Below are 21,083 nucleotides of genomic sequence, written 5' to 3' on the forward strand. Positions count from 1 at the left end.
ATATTTATCTGTCTGTAAAAAATATATCATTAGTTGTGCCCATGCTTCACTTGGATATTTCTCCATTGCCTTACAGCTTTCACTGAATGTACTGATATCTTTAAAGGAAATATTACCCAACAATCATAGTATAGTTGGGATTGTTTACAATCAATTGGGCATTTTATTTACAATAAATAATGAAAGTGAACAAGGCAATGATAATTTGTGTAAGGCTCTGGCTATTTTTTTCTGGCAAAAAAATCTGGCAAACAACTGGCGAAAAAAGCTTTTTGTATCTCACTACTCGTTTTAATCAAATTTTGATAGAGTGTATAACAAAATTTGCTGTTAGTAAATTGGATATTTTGAGGGAAGCTGTACATGCCCTTGCTAATATTTTTCCAGCAAATCATCAATTAGTAACTTTTTTGAATGCTGAAAACCTTATTCGAGAACTGAGTAATCAAGATACAAAGTTTCAGGGTACATTTCTGTGGAATACATGCTTTGTTTCTGTTCTTGATAGACCTTTCAGCTGGATTGATTATCCCCCTCTTTCAAAAGTTGTTATTCTTGGTGCAGATCAGCAAGTCTGGGCTCACCTAAAAAACCTTCAGCATGCATACCCTAAAAGGTACAGCTGGTTATCTGCAATTTTTTTGGGATCTTTTCACAAACTTGGAAATGCCCATGATAAGTTAATGAAGCGGTATGGGAAATTTCACCTCGAAAAACATGCTGTTTCATTTCTTGATGATCCCAGTGGGGTAAAAGTAAAGTATCTGTTATCAAATAAAGACTTTGATACCTCAAATGAATTCTTTTATCACGACATTATTTCAGGTCTGACTGAACTTTGCTTAATTTACATCAAATATGCAAATGATATTGAAGAAGGTCATCTTTTGGAAGGAATCACTTTAAGTAACATAGATTTCAAAAAGCTCTTGGAATTTGGTGATAAATATTTTGAATACAACCCAGCTTTGAAGCTTGTTCTAGATTACTTGTTTTTTGATGGCCTTTCAGTGTTAGGACTATTGGAAGCTCAAAAATTTGGTGATCTTGAATTAGACACAGTCTTCACAAAAATTCTTGCTCCAATTCAGTTTACTACTAGAGGTATTAACTATGGCCCTGCTTCAGTACACCATCTTCATGATATGACACAGCTTAGAGCATTTGAAAAAGAAACTGTCGACAAACTCTGGGTTGTAAACAAATCTTCTCAACCTGGTCACTGTCGACCCCAAGATCAAAATCTCGAGGCAATGTTCAACAACAGTGCCAAGAACTGCTTCAAGCTAGGGACTGTTCAGAATGTTTTAGATAAATCTTCTATGGTACAGGAAAGGAAAAGTGTCACAGTAATTTAAAATCTGAGTTGAATATAGACATTTCTCAAACTAAGCCAAATATACACCTGTTTCGACCAGATTCTGTCATACGTTTAAGAGCCTCGTGGCATAAAGGAATTGAAAGATTGTTTGGGAAGTTAAAGGCAAATAAGGAGAATGGCACTGTCATATCAAAAATAGCCTCGCTACATTCTGAAGAAATATCTCTGAATTCAGAACTTATCAATGTCAGACAAATAGGGACTGAGAGGCTCCATAAATTTGTTGCAGTAAAAGTCACACAAAAAAATGGCTGGTGCTATGAAAATCCCAAATTTCCCGAAATACATTCTGTGCCAAAAACTCCAAATTCAAGGCAGAGAAAAGCTGCTCTTAATCATGCAAAAATTCAGGTTGAAACAATGACAGAACTTTTGCTAAAATCTACTGGCATGCAAGCAACATTGTCAGAAACATGTAGTCCACCTCAATTACTAAGTAAGGATGGCAAGAATCTCCATTTTGCCAAAAAGTCTGACCTAACAACATGGCTATTCAAGAATTATAATAGTGCATTTTTTAACCAAGATATGTTGAATGAATTTTTGCAAGGTGGAAACAATGTTTCTTGTATGATCAGGGATTGTATGTTTGAGTTTCGAAGTTTAGATATTCCCACCTGTACGTATAAAGAAATGGCATCACTAATGATAGGAAAGACAGTAATTCCAATTGCAAAAGAGTATGCAGATAGACAGGCACTTCACATTAATTCAAACTTTTGACTGAAGGGCTGATCTTACTAAAGGCTGTACTGAGATAACAAGGGCATCTGTACCTGTGTCACCTCTTGAGTATAGTGGAATTCAGGTTGATGAGAAGGAGTTAATTAAGTCCTTTAAGACAAGATGGCTTGACCGTGATTTTGGAAGGCAGAAGATTATAACATCTTATGTTCGGTCTTGTCAACAGCTAGAGTTTCTTAGGGCGAAGAATTTGCCACATAATTTTACACACATTATTATTGGAGGTAACTGTGGCATCTCTGCTGCATACACTGTTGACTGTTTTGGAAAAGTCACAATTTCCTTGCAAGACTACACATGTCACCATGCAGAAGCAGACACTGTTGTATTTTTTGCATTGAGACAGTTTCTCAGAAACAACAGTGATGTAGGTGGGAGTTCAATAATAATTCATTGTCCTGAAGCCGATAACATCACAATCCTTTTGTTAGAGCATAAATTAATTGAAGACATAGTAAGAAGATTCTCAATTCACTTGTTTTGTTCAGTTCATAATAAACTTGTTGATGCTAAAACAAAACAACCAACAAAAAAAGCAAAAGAAACAGCTTCAATTGAATTCAAGGAATCAACTTCGAAAATAAGGATGAATTTCTACATAAATGTTGTGCAGCTTTATCAAAATATAACCTTATCTGATAGTTTTGAAAATACACCCCTGGCGATTGAAAGTTTAGGTGCTATTAGTATCTTTACTGGAAATGACAAGAATCCTGGTGTGCGCAATATTACAAAAGCTATGGCACTAAATGTGTACCAAGAAGCATGTAAGGAAGGTATTCTGTCATCACTTGTTGACAATGATAATGCTAAGCTTCTTAATAATAACTACTGCAGGGACTCGTTCTTACTTTTTTATGCACGCCTATATTTTTTTATGTACCGTGTCCTGATAAGGAAGCTTGGAAATATAACTTGGGACTTGATTGCCCTTAATGGTGAGCCAAATTTTAAATTGTTGAGAGACATTGGATGCCAGTATTCAAAGGGCCAACTTGATAAACTACCACCAGTTGATGGGGCTCTAAAGGAAATATTCAAAAGGTCTGTTTTCCAAGCAAATGAATATGATCAGGTATTTGAAAGAACTATTACCTATTTAGATCCATTAAAGTTTGGATTTGAGGCATATAAGAGAGGACTACGCCCAGTTTTAAATTCTATGTATGATCCTGACCCTAACAGTCAAATTGTAATTAATAACATTCACGAGGCACTTGTTAATAGCGGCTTGGAAAAAGAATCTGGTGACCTTTCATGTGCATGTTTTGACATAGAACCTGAAGCAAATAATCAGCAATGTGACGAATTAAACATAAGTAATTCTGAATATCAAGAATTAGTAGACAGTTTTCTGGCTACAGTTGACAATGAGCAATGCTTTCCAGGTGCGTTAAATAGCCATATTCTTGACGACACCATTGAACATATCCATGATGAAGAAGATAACCTGGAAGGATATGAGGAAACATTAACAGAATTTTCACAAAATGACAATTATTTTGATTCATTTCATATTGGTCAGTGGTTTCAAAATTTGTAATATGGTTATATCGATAATTTTATTTTCATACAATTTCCTATTATGACACGTAAAGGGCTGTATATAGTCAAGGAATTTGTGTTTTGTTGAAACGTTAGATCTTAATTTAGCCTTAGTTTGTTCCATTGCTGAAGTTAAATTTAATTGTTATGTTGCTGTGCTGAATATACTCAAGCCATTGTTGTTGTTTTGTTGAAGTTGTGAGATTTATACTTGATAATTTTGTTGATATGCTACATATAGTTGTTTTCTTCCATTGCTAAAGTTGAATTTAATTGTTAGGTTGCTGTGCTACATATACTCAAGCCATTGTTGTTGTTTTGTTGAAGTTGTGAGATTTATACTTGATAATTTTATTGATAAGCTACATATAGTTGCATATAGTTGTTTTGTTCCATTGCTGAAGTTGAATTTAGTTGTTATGTTGCTGTGCTACATATACTCAAGCCATGTTGTTGTTTTGTTGAAGTTGTGAGATTTATACTTGATAATTTTGTTGATAAGTTACATATAGTTGCATATAGTTGTTTTGTTCCATTGCTGAAGTTGAATTTAAATGTTAGGTTGCTGTGCTGAATATACTCAAGCCATTGTTGTTGTTTTGTTGACGTTGTGAGATTTATACTTGGTAATTTTATTGATAAGCTACATATAGTTGCATATAGTTGTTTTGTTCCATTGCTAAAGTCGAATTTAGTTGTTATGTTGCTGTGCTGAATATACTCAAGCCATTGTTGTTGTTTTGTTGACGTTGTGAGATTTATACTTGTTAATTTTGTTGATATGCTACATATAGTTGTTTTGTTTCATTGCTGAAGTTGAATTTAGTTGTTATGTTGCTGTACTACATATACTCAAGCCATGTTGTTGTTTTGTTGAAGTTGTGAGATTTATACATGATAATTTTGTTGATAAGTTACATATAGTTGCATATAGTTGTTTTGTTCCATTGCTGAAGTTGAATTTAAATGTTAGGTTGCTGTGCTACATATACTCAATCCATTGTTGTTGTTTTGTTGAAGTTGTGAGATTTATACTTGATCATTTTATTGATAAGCTAAATATTGTTGCATAATTATAGTTGTTTTGTTCCATTGCTAAAGTCGAATTTAGTTGTTATGTTGCTGTGCTGAATATACTCAATCCATTGTTGTTGTTTTGTTGAAGTTGTGAGATTTATACTTGATAATTTTATTGATAAGCTACATATAGTTGCATAATTATAGTTGTTTTGTTCCATTGCTAAAGTCGAACTTAGTTGTTATGTTGCTGTGCTGAATATACTCAATCCATTGTTGTTGTTTTGTTGAAGTTGTGAGATTTATACTTGATAATTTTATTGATAAGCTACATATAGTTGCATATAGTTGTTTTGTTCCATTGCTGAAGTTGAATTTGATGGTTATGTTGCTGTGCTACATATACTCAATCCATTGTTGTTGTTTTGTTGAAGTTGTGAGATTTATACTTGATCATTTTATTGATAAGCTACATATAGTTGCATATAGTTGTTTTGTTCCATTGCTGAAGTTGAATTTAGTTGTTATGTTGCTGTGCTGAATATACTCAAGCCATTGTTGTTGTTTTGTTGAAGTTGTGAGATTTATACTTGATAATTTTGTTGATAAGCTATATATAGTTGCATATACACTCATTTTTTTATAAGAAACAAAGGTTGATGTTGAGTACTTCAGTTTCTTAATGCTTTGGAAATTTCAATACTCATTGTTTCTTAAGAGTTTCTTAATTATGATGTCATGAATGATGTTATGAAATGTTTGTGACCTTTTTATCACGTCAAGAGATTCGCTTCCGCTCCGATGCTGTATTTAGAAGTGGGAAGTATATTTTTATCCCTTAAGTTCTAGGACAACAGGGCAATCTTGTTCTTAGATTTTAAAAATTTGGTTGGTCTTAGTTTTATCACGATTTAATAGTTTCTTAATTTTTTTGCTTCGAGTCCTGAAGCTTCTTAATTTTTTCTCTCTGTCCAGTACTCGTTTGTTATAGTGTAGTTGTTTTGTTCCATTGCTGAAGTTGAATTTGAATGGATTTTTACTTTAATAACTGTCTAAATTATCAAAATTTAATTTCTTGACTTTAGATTGGTAGCAGTGTTGAGTAATTACTTTTATGTTCTTTTATGATTTCATTTTGGTAACATATAATATTGGTAACATAGGTCTTAATTTGGTCATAACATCTGTAATCTCGTAATTAAAGAACAAAGTTATTCTTTTCTATAATCATAATGCAATAGTGGATTGCTAAATTAACTATAAATAATCAACTCCTTGAAGAAAATTTAAGCTCACCTTTCACTTTTACTGGTTTCGTGCACGCCACAGCAAGAAAATCGAGAGACACCATGAAAGTAAAAAACGACAACATCCGCTCCGCGATAACCGTACTATTAAATGCGCATGCTCATAAAATGCATGGTGGAACCGAGGCTTCAACATTGGCATCTTGTATCCCCAACAAAATCATGTTCTAACTGAACACAACTTAGAACTGGCTATGCAAAACAATGCTGACTTTCTTAATTATCCCTTTGACCCATCAAATAATGGATGTTGGCGATACACAGCATATCGGCAGTTCATTTTATGGTTTTGGGGAAAACTTGGCAGAAGAAATCGAAAAGTTATACCTTCATGCATTGTCTGGAAAATCAGAGATAGATTCCCTGATCCTAATGGGAACTACATAGGCTTCATGGATGTTGGTTATTATACATAGTCATTTCCTAGAATCATTGGTAAATTTACTTAAACAAAAATTTGTCAGGTATTTTTGAAAAAATGAGCGTGTTGAAGTTTTGTAACCATTCCATTTTACAACAAAGCAAGCTGTCCATAAGCACTTTAAACACTACTCAAGCTATGTTAACACAACTTCTCAACGCTCAAACTTCATGTCCATTCTTTTCACATGTCTTGCTAAAAGCTCTGCAGTTGGTGGTGGTGGTACTGAAACGACATTTTCTGTTAGGAGTTTAGTGGTTGCACGCGCTACTTGTCGTACTTGTGTGCTTTGTATGTGCATGTGTCTTCTCCATAAGATTTTTGCCTGTAAATCTGAATGGAGGCATTGAAAAAATTAACATGCCAGTAATTCCATTCTTAAAAATTATTGACAGCGTTTTTAGATTAATAATAGTTGTGTTTCAAGAAGATCATAATTCCACATGACTTATGAATTTATATCAATTTTAAGAATGCTTGAAAACATGTTAAAGTCGTTAAATTTTTAGGAAAGTTTTCAAGTTCATCCACAAAAGAACAGTTCTGAAGCAGTTATACTCATATTTCAATGTGAAAATCATTCTTTTTCCAGTTGCTTGTGAAGACTGTGATCTTCTTTAATATCTAGAGAGGAAAATTAGGACATGAGGATAGATACCTCCGATATAGTTGTACTCCTTTGGAATCAGAACTGGGACACAGTGCCATGTTTTTGTCCTCTTGCCCCATTTTCTAACAAAAACAAGATCACCGGATTTGGTTGTCATTTGTGCACGTCCAAGGTGTTTATTGTGGTCTATAAATTCCAGTTGGCTGCGTGTTGTGAAAGCATCATGCTTCTATCCAATTATTTTGGGGCAGTATTCCAGTGTTAAGCTGTTGAAAACCTTGAATGTAAAAAACAAGCTTTAAAGAATCATGTTCCTGTGAAAAAATAATTGTATAATCAGACAGCAGATATAGTCATTAGTTTAGATTATTTACATCAAGTTGCAGAATTAATTTTTTGCGAATTTGCAGCATTTTAAGTAGATTTTTTAAAAATTATGTAACCCCTTTTTTGCAAAACAGCCCATTGCTGTGATAATTAATGTTATTAAACAAAACATTACTTCTATCATTCCTGTATGACGGTTTCTTGTATAATGGGCTAGAGACTTCATCCATGCAGGGTCCAACACTATCTGTCTCAGCTCCTCCATTGTACCACTATTTGAAGACAGAAATATTTTTTCTTGGTCTTCATCTAAAATCGGCTCATGTGTGCAGAAATCGTGGTCATCACAAATGTGATGCAGCAAACGAGCCCATAGAATCCTAAATTTGAATTCATCTCCGTCACACATTGAGCAGCAAAACCAAAAGTGGTTACGGATAGAAGGAATCCAGGTGGCCAGTGCTTTATGTTTATTTTTCTTTGCCAGCTACAATTGATGTATATGTTAATATTATTCAATTCTACATAGTGAATTGGTACATTTTGCTCCTCAAAAAGGCATAGTCTGTTTTAAACTGCTTATTCATTACAATTTCAGAAGTAAATGTTTTCTGTCTTTAATAAAATATGGTTTGCATCAGGTTGCTCTCTAAATGTATACTAGGGTTGGGTAGCATAATGTACTATAGGTCTAAAAGTAATTTAGGGTCCATCAGTGACATGTAAGGGATTTTTTCAAGTATCATTTCCATGTACGTAGAGAAGAAATACTCCAAATAGCAATGCACCACAAGCATTATTTTCCTTATTACAGCCCTAAATTCACAAAACATTTTAAACTTACAATCAGATAGAATCAGTCTTTAGATATCCCAACTAACTAAAGTAGCTTCTAAATAAAAGGAAAGGAATGAATGAATACGTTTGTGAGCTTTGTGGTTAGCTTTGATGCCTTATGCCATACATCAAGACTATGGTGAATTTCAGAGAATGAAGGATAGCTCTCTACAAAATAAACCATTTATGCATTACAGATAGTAAAACAATATATATCTGTTATAAAACAAAATAACTGAACATATTTAATCATTATTTTTGCAGCAAGATACTTACAGTTGAAATTAAAGGTTTCCAATTTTACAAGTAAAGTAACAAGCTTTGTAAACTTTTTCTTCAAACTCACTCATTATTTTTGATATGGTGGCATGTGCATCGGTGCATATTTCTTTTACTTTCCCATCTGTATTGTCTATCACCCATTGCACTGATTTCATGAATAGGTGAACCTCAAGGCGAGTAGACTTTAGATTGACCTGTTGAAAAGAGCAAATTTGGGTCTTCAGATGTAAGTTTTGAAGAAGAATTCATTTCTTGTTCATCTTTTGTACTTCCAGTTGACAACTCTAATGACAAATTTACTCTGTAATATCAGGGAAAAATAAAAATTAATAAAAGGATAATGAAATTAAATGTATTACATTCATTTACAGATCAGCAGGCCATTTGAAGCTCAGTAAAGCATGATATTTAATGCAATCTTGCTGCCAAGCAAGAATATTGTGTTGAAACCAATTGCCTCTATCTGTTATTTGCTAGGCATGCAAAGTCCAACCCTTTATAAACTCATTAAGCTTCAAGAATTAATTTATTCAAAAATGCCCATTTTCCAAACTGTTGCTCAGTATGGAGCAGAATGTAGAATCAAGTTTCAGAAATGGTTTCAGCATTGGACGATTTCGGACTTCAGAAGCTCACGGAATGCTTAAACGAAATCTATGATACTGGAGAAATCCCAGAGGAATTAAGCAAATCGATCTTTATCGCTCTCCCAAAGAAAGCAGGGGCAATAGAATGTGAGCTTCACAGAACCATTAGCCTAATGAGTGATATCATCAAGATTTTGCTCAGGATAATTATGTTAAGAGCAAGAAGTAGAATTATGCCTGAGATTTGAGAGGAACAATGTGGTTTTGTCCAGGACGCAGGCACAAGGAACGCAAGTTTCATGCTACGTACGATGTCAGAGAGAGCCATAGAAATGCAAAAAGACCTGTATATTTGTTTCATCGACTACACAAAAGCTTTCGATAAAGTAAAACATGAAGAACTTCTGAAATTGCTAGAATGTTTTGATCTATTTGGGAAAGACATACGAATTCTTAGAAACTTGTATTGGGAACAAACAGCATGTATAAGAATTGGAAACGATAGAAGTAACTTTACCAAAATCCAGAGAGGAGTTCGCCAAGGATGCGTTTTCTCCCCAGATCTTTTTAATATCTACAGCGAGATGATCTTAAGGGAGATAGAAGGCATGGAAGGCTTCATCATTGGTGGGCATAATCTCAATAACTTGAGGTACGCCGATGACACGGTCTTAATAGCCCAATCTGAAGAAAAGCTACAAAATCTTCTGACTAAGGTAGTAGAAGAAAGTAAGAAAAAAGGTTTAACCATCAATTGTAAAAAGACAGAATGTATGTTAATTAGGAAGCAATCTGACCAGCTATGCAGACTAAAAATAGAGGACACTGAAATAAAGCAAGTAAAGTGATTCAATTACCTAGGTAGCCTAATAACAGACGATGGAAAATGCGACTCCGAGATCAAGCGCAGAATTGGGATGTCTAAGCAAGCTTTTCAGAAGTTAAAGAGAGTGTTGAAAGATAGAAATGTCGTTGGGAACTAGGAAAAGGATTCTACGCTGCTATGTTTATTCCATCTTAACATATGGCAGCGAATGCTGGACAATTTCAGCCGGTATGTAGAGCAGGATCGAAGCCGTTGAGATGTGGTTCCTCAGAAGGATGTTGAGAATATCATGGGTAGACCATATATCAAATGAAGAAGTATTGAAAAGAGCCGGAGAAGAAAGAAAGCTAAATATAATGATTAGAAAGAGACAGGCCGAATTCATTGGGAATATCATGAGAAAAGAAGGTTTAGGAGAGATTATTTTCACAGGCAAGATAGAAGGAAAGAGAGGAAGGGGAAGACCTCGGCTGAACTACCTGACAAGTCTGGGAAAGTGGATGCAAGATCAAGTTCCCGAGGAACAGCAAGGAAGGTATAAGGTCCAGAGTCTGATAAGAACCTGTAAGGACAGAAAGTTGTGGAAATCCATGGTCGCCTACGTCCACAAGGGACTAGGTACTTAGATATATAGATAGATATCTAAAACAAATTAAATAGCTATTCAAATAAAATAAGATGTATCCATAAACATTATATTACAAAGATAGGCAACCATTGAATCATTGAATAAATATTCTAGTTCTAGTTAAATTCAGAACAATGTAATTTTTTTTGTGAATTCTACATTTAAATCATATTACACAAAAACAGAAAGAAAATGGTCAGGTAGCCGTGTTAAATTAAGTATTTTAGCAGCATCCAGAGGGGTCAGTCTGCAAACAAAGCAAACTTTTTGCAGTAATTTACCACCTGAGTCGCTAGGCCCAGTAGCAGCAGCACAAAAAGAACCCCTATATAAAATTTATGAGCAGTACCTTAGAGTCTGACCCTCTCTCTTTCAGCAAGGTTCAGTCAGCAAAATGAAATAATTTATTTGCCACAATAAATGTCGAAGGTTGTGTGTCAGGATCTGCTTCTGGCGCCTAGGCACTCCCAGCAGACTTGTAAAGGCCAGTTTACACGATCATATTCAGGTCACATTTGCATACCATATTTTATGTGATCACAGAATTTGATCGTGTAAACGACCTTCCAAGTTGCTTGAAGTTGTACGAAGCAGCAAGAATTAATCCTTTTTAATTGCCTGTTAATTCGCTATCACAGATTTTTCATTTGACCAGCGATCAAATGGAAATGTCTGTGATGCAATTTTTTCAAAGGCACTGACAAGTCTTTGCTGTCCTGGGTAGATCAGGAACTGTTTGGCGCGCATTTTGTCAGTGATCTGCCTTCATTCAATTTTTACGTTTCATTTGTTGTCAATGGAAGTCAAGAGCGAGGAAGATAAAAGAGCTGTAGCAGCTATTTTATTAGCCTGCGCAGTGATGAAAACAAAAATAAAAAAAAGACGGAAAAGAAGTTGTTGGACAAAGCCCTGGCTACGCAGGCACGACGAAATGGGCATATATAATGGCGTGGTTTGCAAACTTACGTAAGCAGATAGGGGCGACTACAGGAGATTTCTAAGGATGAACACAGAGACATTCGAGGTTAGTCTGCTTCCGTTCATATGAACGAAATATATTAAAAGAGCATGAACTTATTTTATATGCAATGACGTTAAAGAAATTACAAAATAAACTGTTTGTTTTCCGGAACTTCTGAGTAAAGTGAAGCCATTCATCGAGAAGAATACAACGATCATGAGAATGCCCATCAAGGCAGACGAAAAGCTTGCAGTAACACTACGCTTCTTAGCAACTGAAGAGAGTTTCGAAAGTTTGCAGTACCAGTTCCGCATCAACAAGTCTACAATCTGCAAATTTGTACCTTGTGTTTGCGAGGCTATATACAAGACACTAAAAGGGGAATATTTCAATTTCCCCGCATCACAGGAGGAGTGGCTTGACTTAGCAAAAGATGCTGAAGAAAGGTGGCAGTTTCCGAACTCTTTTGCTGATGCAGATGGAAAACACATTTCCATCTATCACCCACATTGTTCGGGGGCAACATTTTATAACTATAAAGGGTTTTATAGCATCGTACTGCTTGCCTTCGTAGATTATAATTACCGATACATTTTTGCTGATGTTGGGTTAGGGTTGTTGGATGTTGGGTATCCAAGGAAGGATTAGCGATGGTGGTGTGTATAGGAATTCATCTCTGTTTTCCTTGATTTCACAAAATGCTTTAAATCTACCGCCTCCTAGGCCACTTCCAAAATCCAAGGATTCGTCTTGGACCCCATTTGAAAGTAATGAAGAAGTGCCTTTTGTGTTTGTCGCTGACGATGCATTCCCTTTGAGTAATATCTGCCTGAAGCCTTACCCGGAAAATGGTTTAACAGATAGGAAGAGGGTATTCAACTACCGGCTTTCAAGATTCCGTCGTCTTACAGAGAATGCATTTGGAATACTAACAAGCGTTTTTCGAATATTCTCCACGAAAATAAATATGCACCCGGATAGAGCTACTTCCGTCATATTAGCATCACTGGTCCTTCATAATATGCTGAGAACAAAATCATCTGATTCATACACACCAAAGGGATTTGCTGATGAAATTCAAGGCGATATGGTAGTCGATGGGCAATGGACATCTGAGAATTCGGATACAAACATGCAACCACTTCCGCCAAGAAGACATGGAAACAATAATGCAAAGGCAGCTGCAGAATTGCGTGATATTTTTGCTGATCATTTTGATGGACCTGGGCAAGTGCCTTGGCAATGGAATCACATCATGGCAAAAAAGTAAAAAATAATATTAACATGGAACAATAAATTTTGATAGAAACATTTCATCAGTACGTTTATGGAACTGCTTTACCTTATTTATAAAAGTTAATTATTGCAAAAATATATTTAGCAACAGAAGGATATTAGTTTTAAGTTTCATCTTCAGTTAATTTTGCAATTTGATACTAATGTTTTAAATCACACTCAAAGTTCCTTGAATCGTTCGTCTTCAGCGCCGCTTCTGCTGGAACTGTTGTATGACCCAGTTGAAATATGGGGTGATGGACAGTGAAAAGTGGGCTGATTTGGTTCTTGGCCTAACATGTCATGGAATGCCGACCCTGGCTGGACCCCGGAGTTTCTGTAGTAGCTTGGCTGCATGCCTCTGTTTTGGCTCATATACTTCGTCTCGTACATAAGCCGTTGCAGCTCCATTTTCAAAAAATCCTGTTTGCCCATCTTGTATTGTTTCCAGCATACCACCTAACATTTCTGCAAACACTCTGTCAGCAGACTTTGCCACCTCCTGTTGTTTGGGGATTTCTTTTGGCCTATCCAAAACATTGATGGCTCTTTCAATCAGCTGGTTTACTTGGGAATCTGCTTGTTAAGCAGTTTTCGCAGATGGCTTCGCCCCAATACTGTACGCAAATTTACCGCCCTCGTCATCACTCTAAGACCTTGTTTGCTTTCCAACATTTGAAATTGTGGCTCTTGGCGTAACATTGTCAGACAAAAGAAGAGCCTGTCAAAAAATTGCCACCTACTTCTATAGATATCAGCAGTTCCAGCTCCGATTACTTTTGTCGGTTCAATTTTATTTTTTTCAGCGACGTAATACGTTCTTAACGCATTCAGCTTTCGCTGAACCTCTTCATAAGTTGGTAGTGGTGTTACCGTTTGATCGTCTAAAGACACGATGATTGCATTGATGCAGTATCTCCGTTTTTCTTTTACACGGTAGTTGGGATGACTGGCATCAAATAACAATGTCTGATTTTGCCACAGGTCAATTACCAACTCTACAATTTCGTCTTTCCATTCGAATTTCTTAATTTTTTTTTTGCTTTGGTACGATTTGCCGGTAGCTGATTTAATGGCCTGAAATGAGAATGCTGGCTCTTTGTAGTCTTCTGATTGCGTATCAGGAATGAATTCTATGTCAATGTCGCCCATTTTACTAGAAACTTAGGTCACTTTTCTCAAATACGTCGATACAAATGAACTCGAAACAGTTCCCGATCTACCCAGGACAGCAAAGACTTGTCAGCGCCTTTGAAAAAATTGCATCACAGACATTTCCATTTGATCGCTGGTCAAATGAAAAATCTGTGATAGCGAATTAAAAGGCAATTAGAAAGAAATAATTCTTGCTGCTTCGTACAACTTCAAGCAACTTGTAAGGTCGTTTACACGATCACATTCTGTGATCACATAAAATATGTGATCACAGGGTCATATTCAGGATCACATTCTGTGACCTGAATATGATCATGTAAACCGGACTTAAGTTACCATTCTCTAGTCAGCGAAAAAAATATGCCTTGATGGTATCCAAAGCACAATCGGTCAATAACTGTTTCAATTCTTCCAATACATCCATACTTGCAATGGGTTCTTGTTAAATTATTCTCTAATCAAGCACAAACACATCATTACCAAGCACTGCCACTGCCACAGCCACTGTAGTCTGGAGTGGAGTGTTGATTCTTGATCACGTGAAGCTTTCTAAAAATCGTGCCTGAATGCAGGACGTGGCGCCGCCTCTTATTACTCTCCTGGGTACTAAGTTCAATGAAGGAGAATTTGGTTTTTCATAGCAGAAGATCTAACAATGTTTTGCAAAGGCAAAACGGAGTAAAATATAGCAAATACGACGATGGTGTAGAAATAAATACCTTGGATACATAATAAAAAGATGTATGCTTATCTTGAATCTTAAACCTGAGCACATTCATTACTTTTAGCATTTTAATTAGAAACTGGTAAAATCTAACATTCTTAATTGAGAATGTTGAGAATGTCTCGATCCGCTCCTGCATGTCATACGTATGGAAGACAGCAGACTTCCAAAAGCTGTGTTCTATGGAGAATTGCAAGGAGGTTCAAGGAGGGTTGGAGTGCTACGATTGCGCTACAAAGAGGTATTTAAGAGACATCTGAAGAATACCAACAAGTATGAAGACTGGAGAGGAAAGGTCAATAACCGTGGGACCTGAAGAAAGGTGGTGGCCGGCACTGCTGGTGCCATCAGGAGAAGAGACATGCAACTATGGACCAACAAGAGGCTACGCAAGCTGGAACCAGAACCACCACCTACTGAGACGGCCTACAAATGTGAAACTTGCAACAGGACCTTCAAGGCAGCAATTGGGCTGTCATCTCATTTGCGGCATGGGCACTAGCTCCTCCCCACGTCATCTTCATTATCGATGGACTGCTAAAGAAGAAGAAAAGAAGAAGCCTGGTTTCACAAGAAAAAACTATAACAATCGTAAGGTAAACGGAAAAACTGAGGGAAAAAATAAAACAACCATAGTTAAAAAGGATGTATTTCCGGATTTGTCCATGGCTTATTTTTGCAACAAAATATGTAGTACGGATGGCAATGTTGGAAAGTTTAGAAATGAGATAAAGTTTTTGTTGCTGATCGATAGAGAAAGAGTCACACATTTTGAAGAATGGATTGCAGGAATTGCCGAAGATGCCAAGAGAGGTCATAGAAAGATTAACAAAGGAGACACATTTGAACTGCCGCTGTAAAGCAGATATAAGAGGAGTAAACTTGCTGGGTTTTCTTGTAGCATTTGTGTCATGATTGGATTCGAAGCCAACAGTTGGCTCTAAAATGTAGAGGTAATTGTTGTTAGTTCTCAAGAGAAGATCAGGGCAAAGGTTTTCTCCAGGTATATCAGCGTAGATGGTAAATTTTTTTGACAGCTTTTAGTGACGTAGCTAGAAAGTTAGGATAGAGTCGCCAGGTGTATCGGCCTTGTTCCAGATATGTTTTGCAGCCAGCAACAACGTGAAGGAGGGTTTCTTGCAGAAAACAGACGGAACAGTCAGAGGTCTGGCTCAAGTTCTGTTTTTTCAGGTTTTTCTGGGTGGCAAGGGTATTGTTCAGATACCTTATGGTGAAATTGAAAACATTCTGAGGCATGCTACTTTGCACCTTGGACCAAAGTTTATTTGTCCTTGGAAGATTCTGTTTAAAGAGATGTGATAATAAAGATCCTTGGGGGGGGGGGGGGGTTTAGGATGTTTTGCAGACGAACTTTATGCTCATGCTGGACAGCCTTTAATGCTTCTTTGGTGTTCCTATATATCATATTGTATATTTGTGCTACTGCTGGTATTTTTAATAATAATAATAATAAATTGTCCTGATATGCCTTTATGTAGCATGTGCGGTGACCAGGGAGGAACAGTTAGTCATCTGGTGAGCGAATGTGCTAAACTGGCACAAACAGTATATGTCAAAAGAGGAATCTTTCAAGGGGACAGTTTATCACAAGTGTTATTTGTAGTGAGTATGATCCCAATGACGATAGTACTGAGGAAAGTTTAAGCAGGGTAAGATTGGGGAAAGAAGCAATTCAGCCTGAATCATTTGCTCTTCATGGATGACTTAAAGCTCTATGCCAAAAATGTAGAACAGATCAATTCGTTAGTGCGGACAGTACATATATTCAGTACTGATATTGGAATGGAATTTGGGATTAAGAAGTGTGGTGTTCTTATATTGAAGAGAGGGAAAATCATTAGAAGTAGAGGAACAGAACTCCCAAATGGTGATAAACTTAAGGAAGTAAGAGAGGAAGGCTACACATACCTAGGTATAGTTGAGCTTGACAAGATTAAAGAAGAGGAGATGAAGGGCAAGATAATAAAGGAGTTTAAACGAAAGTTAAGCTTAATCCTGAAATCAAAACTTAATGGTAAAAACAAAGTAATAGCGATTAACACATGGGCAGTGGCAATATTTAAATACAGTGCTGGAATATTGGAGTGGAAAAGCAGCGAACTAAAAAAGATTGACAGAAAATCGAGGAAAACCATGACTATATACGGAGCCTTTCACCCCAAAAGTGACGTTGACAGACTGAACATGAAGAGAAAAGAAGGGGGTAGAGGACTGAGCAATATGGAGCTGGTAGTTAAGAGAGAAGAGAAAAATTTAGGTCAGTATGTTCTGAATTCCAGAGAGCAGTTGCTTAGAGGAGTTTGTTTTGAAGGGACAATTCGCACTGATAGTACCATGCCAAACAAAGAGTTTAAAAAGAAAGTGGCTAATGATCTTGAAAATAATTGGATGGGAAAGAATATGTATAGTCAGTTTGTAAGGGAAATGCCAGAAAATGTCGATAAGAAGAAAACGTGGCAGTGTCTATCAAAAAGTGACTTACAAGTCCAGACAAAGGCTATATTGTGTGCTGCCCAAGAACAGGCAATTAGGACCAATTACGTGAAGCATCATATTGACAAAAGTGTGGATAGTCCTCTCTGCAGGATCTGTGGAGAAAGAGGAGAAACTGTCCAGCATATCGTTCCTGAAGTTGCTGTGGAAAATGATAGTGTGAAAATACCGTGGGATATCAACATACAATGTGACAATGTTATTGAGGCAAGAAGACCAGACATTGTCCTAGTTGATAAAAGCCACAGAATTTGCACCATCATTGATATAGCAGTACCAGCGAATGTCAGGGTGGCTGAGAAGGAAAGAGAAACGATTGGAAAATATCATGACCTGAAAAGAGAAGTTACACGGTTATGGAACATGAGAAAGGTTCAAGTTATACCGGTAGTTATAGGAGCCCTAGGGAGTATCTCAAAAGAGTTTGAAAAATGGACAGAAAGTCTTAAAATTCCGTGGATTACAATTGAAATGCAGAAAACTGCCTTGTTAGGAACGGCTAGAATTCTAAGAAGAGTCTTAGACATGTGAATAAAGAATAAAGATAAAAGACCTCATTGTTAGGCCTTGGTTGTTAGTTATGACTTGTCTAGCAGGAGTAAAACGGCAATAAGATCAGCCAGACCACAAAGGTTAAAGAAATATAATAATAATGATAATAGTAATGAAAACATTTTTTTATCTTATATTCTTCTACTTAAAACAGTAACCTCACTTTACAGGTAGTTACTATCGGCTAGCCTGGTGACAAGTCTACTAATTTGACAAAAGTTATAACATTTAAATAAAATCATATGAGTGCAAAAAATCTTTAGAAGGAGAGCAGGTCAGGGCTTCTCCAAGTCTTATTGCGCATACAGAATATATAATAGGATGTGTGTATAATTATAGCTGACAGTTTTTTAATTATAAAATTATGGTGTTGGTAGTCAAGTTTTAGTTCCTCACACATATCGATGAAAGAATCACAGGAGTTACCAAAGATACAGAGACAGCTGATAGATAGATTAACAAAGTTTACTTTTTTGCACTTAGGGCGTAGTTCCTTGAGAAGGGAAGGGTACTTCTCAGCTTTACGCGAAGCGTTATTATCTAGTCTCGAACCCAACAGTTAATTCGATGACATACAGACACTTGGAAGCAGTTTTGATTAGCATGTTGGGACGGAATAAATCGCCAGTTATGATACATGCTGATAAATAAGCAGGAATGTCTGCATATATGAATACATCTCGGATACAATGAAATGATGATGCAATGAAGTGCAGGGCAGAGTCGTGCCTCCAAGTAAAACGCCCTTGCTCAAGGTAATTGTTACATCTAGCTACGACATGAAGAAGTGATTCAGGCTGAAGGCAGAATGAGCAATCTGGGGAAGAGCTAATTTTCCATAAGCAGAGGTTGTTCCTTGTGGCTAGTGTGTTGTTGAGATACCTTATCGTAAAGTTGAAGATGTTTTTTGGAAGTTTACTTTGAGCTGCAGACCAGAGTGAGGTTAACTTTGTATAGGAATGCTCGAGAAGGAATGAAATGAAGAATCCTTGAGATGTTAACTGAGTTTTAAGCTTTTCAGTGTGTAGATCCCTTACACATTTCAGTACCGCCTTAGTGTTCTTGTATGCGTTGAATTGTATATTAGGTTCATAATTGGTGTTCATCCATAGGGATTTGACTGAGTTTCGAAGAACAATCTGGCACTGTTGAAACTTTACTGAAGGAAGCAGAAGCTAAAGACCAAAGTGTTTACGAGAAAGAACTATGCCACTCAGTGTCGAAGATATTGGAAGCTTGAGCCACTGTCGAATAAATTTTGTGACAAGCTGATCGAAGTTTTCACAAAGCCACGTTTTGAAGAGATTAGCAACTGTGAGATCCAAAGAGAGCTATGATAGGATGTATTGATTAAACAGTAGAATTTTGTTCCGGGATGAATTTTCAAAGAATCGATAACTTTGAGCATCTCACGAAGAGAAGAGGTCAAGTGATCTTTGTGTTCTGGTTCTTCATATCATAATTGAAGAAACGACCCAGGTATTTGAAAGATTCGCCGTGTTTCACAAAACTTTTTTGTTTCAAAGGTGATTCACTTGTCTACGCGGATGATCATATTTGCCTATTGGCACCATCTTGTAGAACAGTTTAGCAATAATTGATTTTTGCGTTCATCACTTGTGACTGCAGCATCATCAGCGAATTGGAACCAGTAAACCGGGTTAAACAAGCGATCATTGCCGTCATAAGGAGAAAATCTAAGTTTATATTTGTCTTGTTTTACCAGCTGAATAAATGTGTTAAAACATAAATTGAAAATGAGAGTTATAACAATAATAATAATAATAATAATAATAAGTGTAGGTCTCTCGCCTGACAGGTGTACCATGGTCCAGCAGCATGGTCCCGGTCTTCATCCTGCTAGTGCTAGGAGGACCCGACAAAAATGGTCTCACAAAGAGAATAGAGTTGTATTAGAGTGCTTTTGAAAAGCAACCCAAAAAAATTGGTTATTGAAAGAGAATACATAACCAGAGGCGGATCTAGGGGGGTGCTATGGGTACTTGAGCACCGGTCAGAATTTTCGAAGATATAACATTCAAGGCATTTTCTCTAATCTCTAAAAAACGTCTTGAATCCTTTTAGATGATGTAAATGCATTTTCTAGTAAACTGATGACATACGGTCATGCGTTAGTTAGCATAACCTGTACCTGCTTTAAACTATAAATAGCTAGAAATTTCATGTTGAGCTGCCCTGGAACCAATTTTTTTACTTGTCTATCAAACCAGACTCTCGGCCAATGAGCTACTTCAATTCTACGGGTGCTTGAGCACCGGTCAGAATTTTCGAAGATATAACATTCAAGGCATTTTCTCTAATCTCTAAAAAACGTCTTGAATCCTTTTAGATGATGTAAATGCATTTTCTAGTAAACTGATGACATACGGTCATGCGTTAGTTAGCATAACCTGTACCTGCTTTAAACTATAAATAGCTAGAAATTTCATGTTGAGCTGCCCTGGAACCAATTTTTTTACTTGTCTATCAAACCAGACTCTCGGCCAATGAGCTACTTCAATTCTACGGGTGCTTGAGCACCCCTATCAATCAACCTCTAAGGTCAAAGTTGCAATTGAGCCAATCACATCATGCTCTGATATGTTTTTCCGCATTGTCGAGCAACCCTATCAATCAAAACAAGGCTTCAACCAATCCGTTTGCCAAATTTTGGCTCATCTTAGCACCCCTATCAATCATTTAATATACACTGGTGCATACCGTCACTGAAACGACTAAACCTGTTCGTCTAGCAGCAATGGCAGACATAAAGTCGTTGCTGTTGCAGGTGTTGTCGATTATTGGTTGCCAGTCGACTGAAGAAACTGAAATGGAAAACAAGCTTTTGAGTATTCAGTCAATCGTGAGAAAAGTTTTTGATAAGAGCGTGGTGGATGGTGTTGTGACTTGTGGGAATACACAAATTGATGAGTTCGCTGAACTGCAAATGCCAAAGGTTCAAGTACTGTCCCCTGGAAGTTCTGACCTTCGGCCTTTCAGGTTGGTAGTTTTCTTTACCAGGCTTTGAATGCAAAGCGTCTTAACAGAATATTTTTTGGATTAATTCGACAAAAATATCAAATTTTACAGAGAAAAATGCGCACCCCCAAAAAAGTGGTGCCAAGGATTTTTTGTTGTTGGAGTGGTATGGTATTTACTACCAGAATGAATTCGATACCCATTTCTTGCCAAATGCAAATGACCCCCAAAACGTACTACTTCAACACAAGGTACTTAGTAAAACAATCAATTTTTATCAACAAATTCTTACAAGTATTGATTTAAAGGCATTGAGTCATGGTAAATAGGCCTTCTCTATAGGGGGTCATTTGGATTTGGCGTGATCGCTGCTGTTTCATGTGATACTTGCACCCCTTGTTGACAACTTGC

At 36.6% G+C, this 21,083-nt stretch overlaps 2 protein-coding genes and 1 long non-coding RNA gene across 3 annotated transcripts; 1 reads left to right on the forward strand and 2 right to left on the reverse strand.

Annotated features, from left to right (window-relative positions):
* Positions 1–247: 247 nt before the first annotated feature.
* On the reverse strand, positions 248–7,195 carry LOC148959863 (uncharacterized). Its single transcript, XR_016143944.1, has 2 exons — positions 7,074–7,195; positions 248–6,748 (listed from the first exon to the last, which is right to left on the reverse strand). It is a non-coding gene; the product is annotated as an uncharacterized LOC148959863 (long non-coding RNA).
* On the reverse strand, positions 248–12,469 carry LOC135694361 (uncharacterized). The gene is made up of 5 exons (XM_065213057.2): positions 12,407–12,469; positions 8,536–8,665; positions 8,275–8,357; positions 7,528–7,839; positions 248–7,302 (listed from the first exon to the last, which is right to left on the reverse strand). Exons 1-5 carry the CDS (start codon positions 12,467–12,469, stop codon positions 7,255–7,257), a joined length of 636 nt encoding a protein of 211 aa, XP_065069129.2. The 3' UTR covers positions 248–7,254.
* Positions 12,470–16,343: 3,874 nt separating this feature from the next.
* LOC135694801 (uncharacterized) lies at positions 16,344–17,672 on the forward strand. The gene has a single exon (XM_065213681.2). The coding sequence runs from the start codon at positions 16,344–16,346 to the stop codon at positions 17,670–17,672; it is 1,329 nt and encodes a 442-aa protein (XP_065069753.2).
* The last annotated feature ends 3,411 nt before the right edge of the window (positions 17,673–21,083 follow it).

The sequence above is a fragment of the Rhopilema esculentum genome, chromosome 8, assembly GCF_057945365.1.
Source record: "Rhopilema esculentum isolate cy_ngs chromosome 8, ASM5794536v1, whole genome shotgun sequence".
In the NCBI taxonomy this organism is placed as follows: Eukaryota; Metazoa; Cnidaria; class Scyphozoa; order Rhizostomeae; family Rhizostomatidae; genus Rhopilema; species Rhopilema esculentum.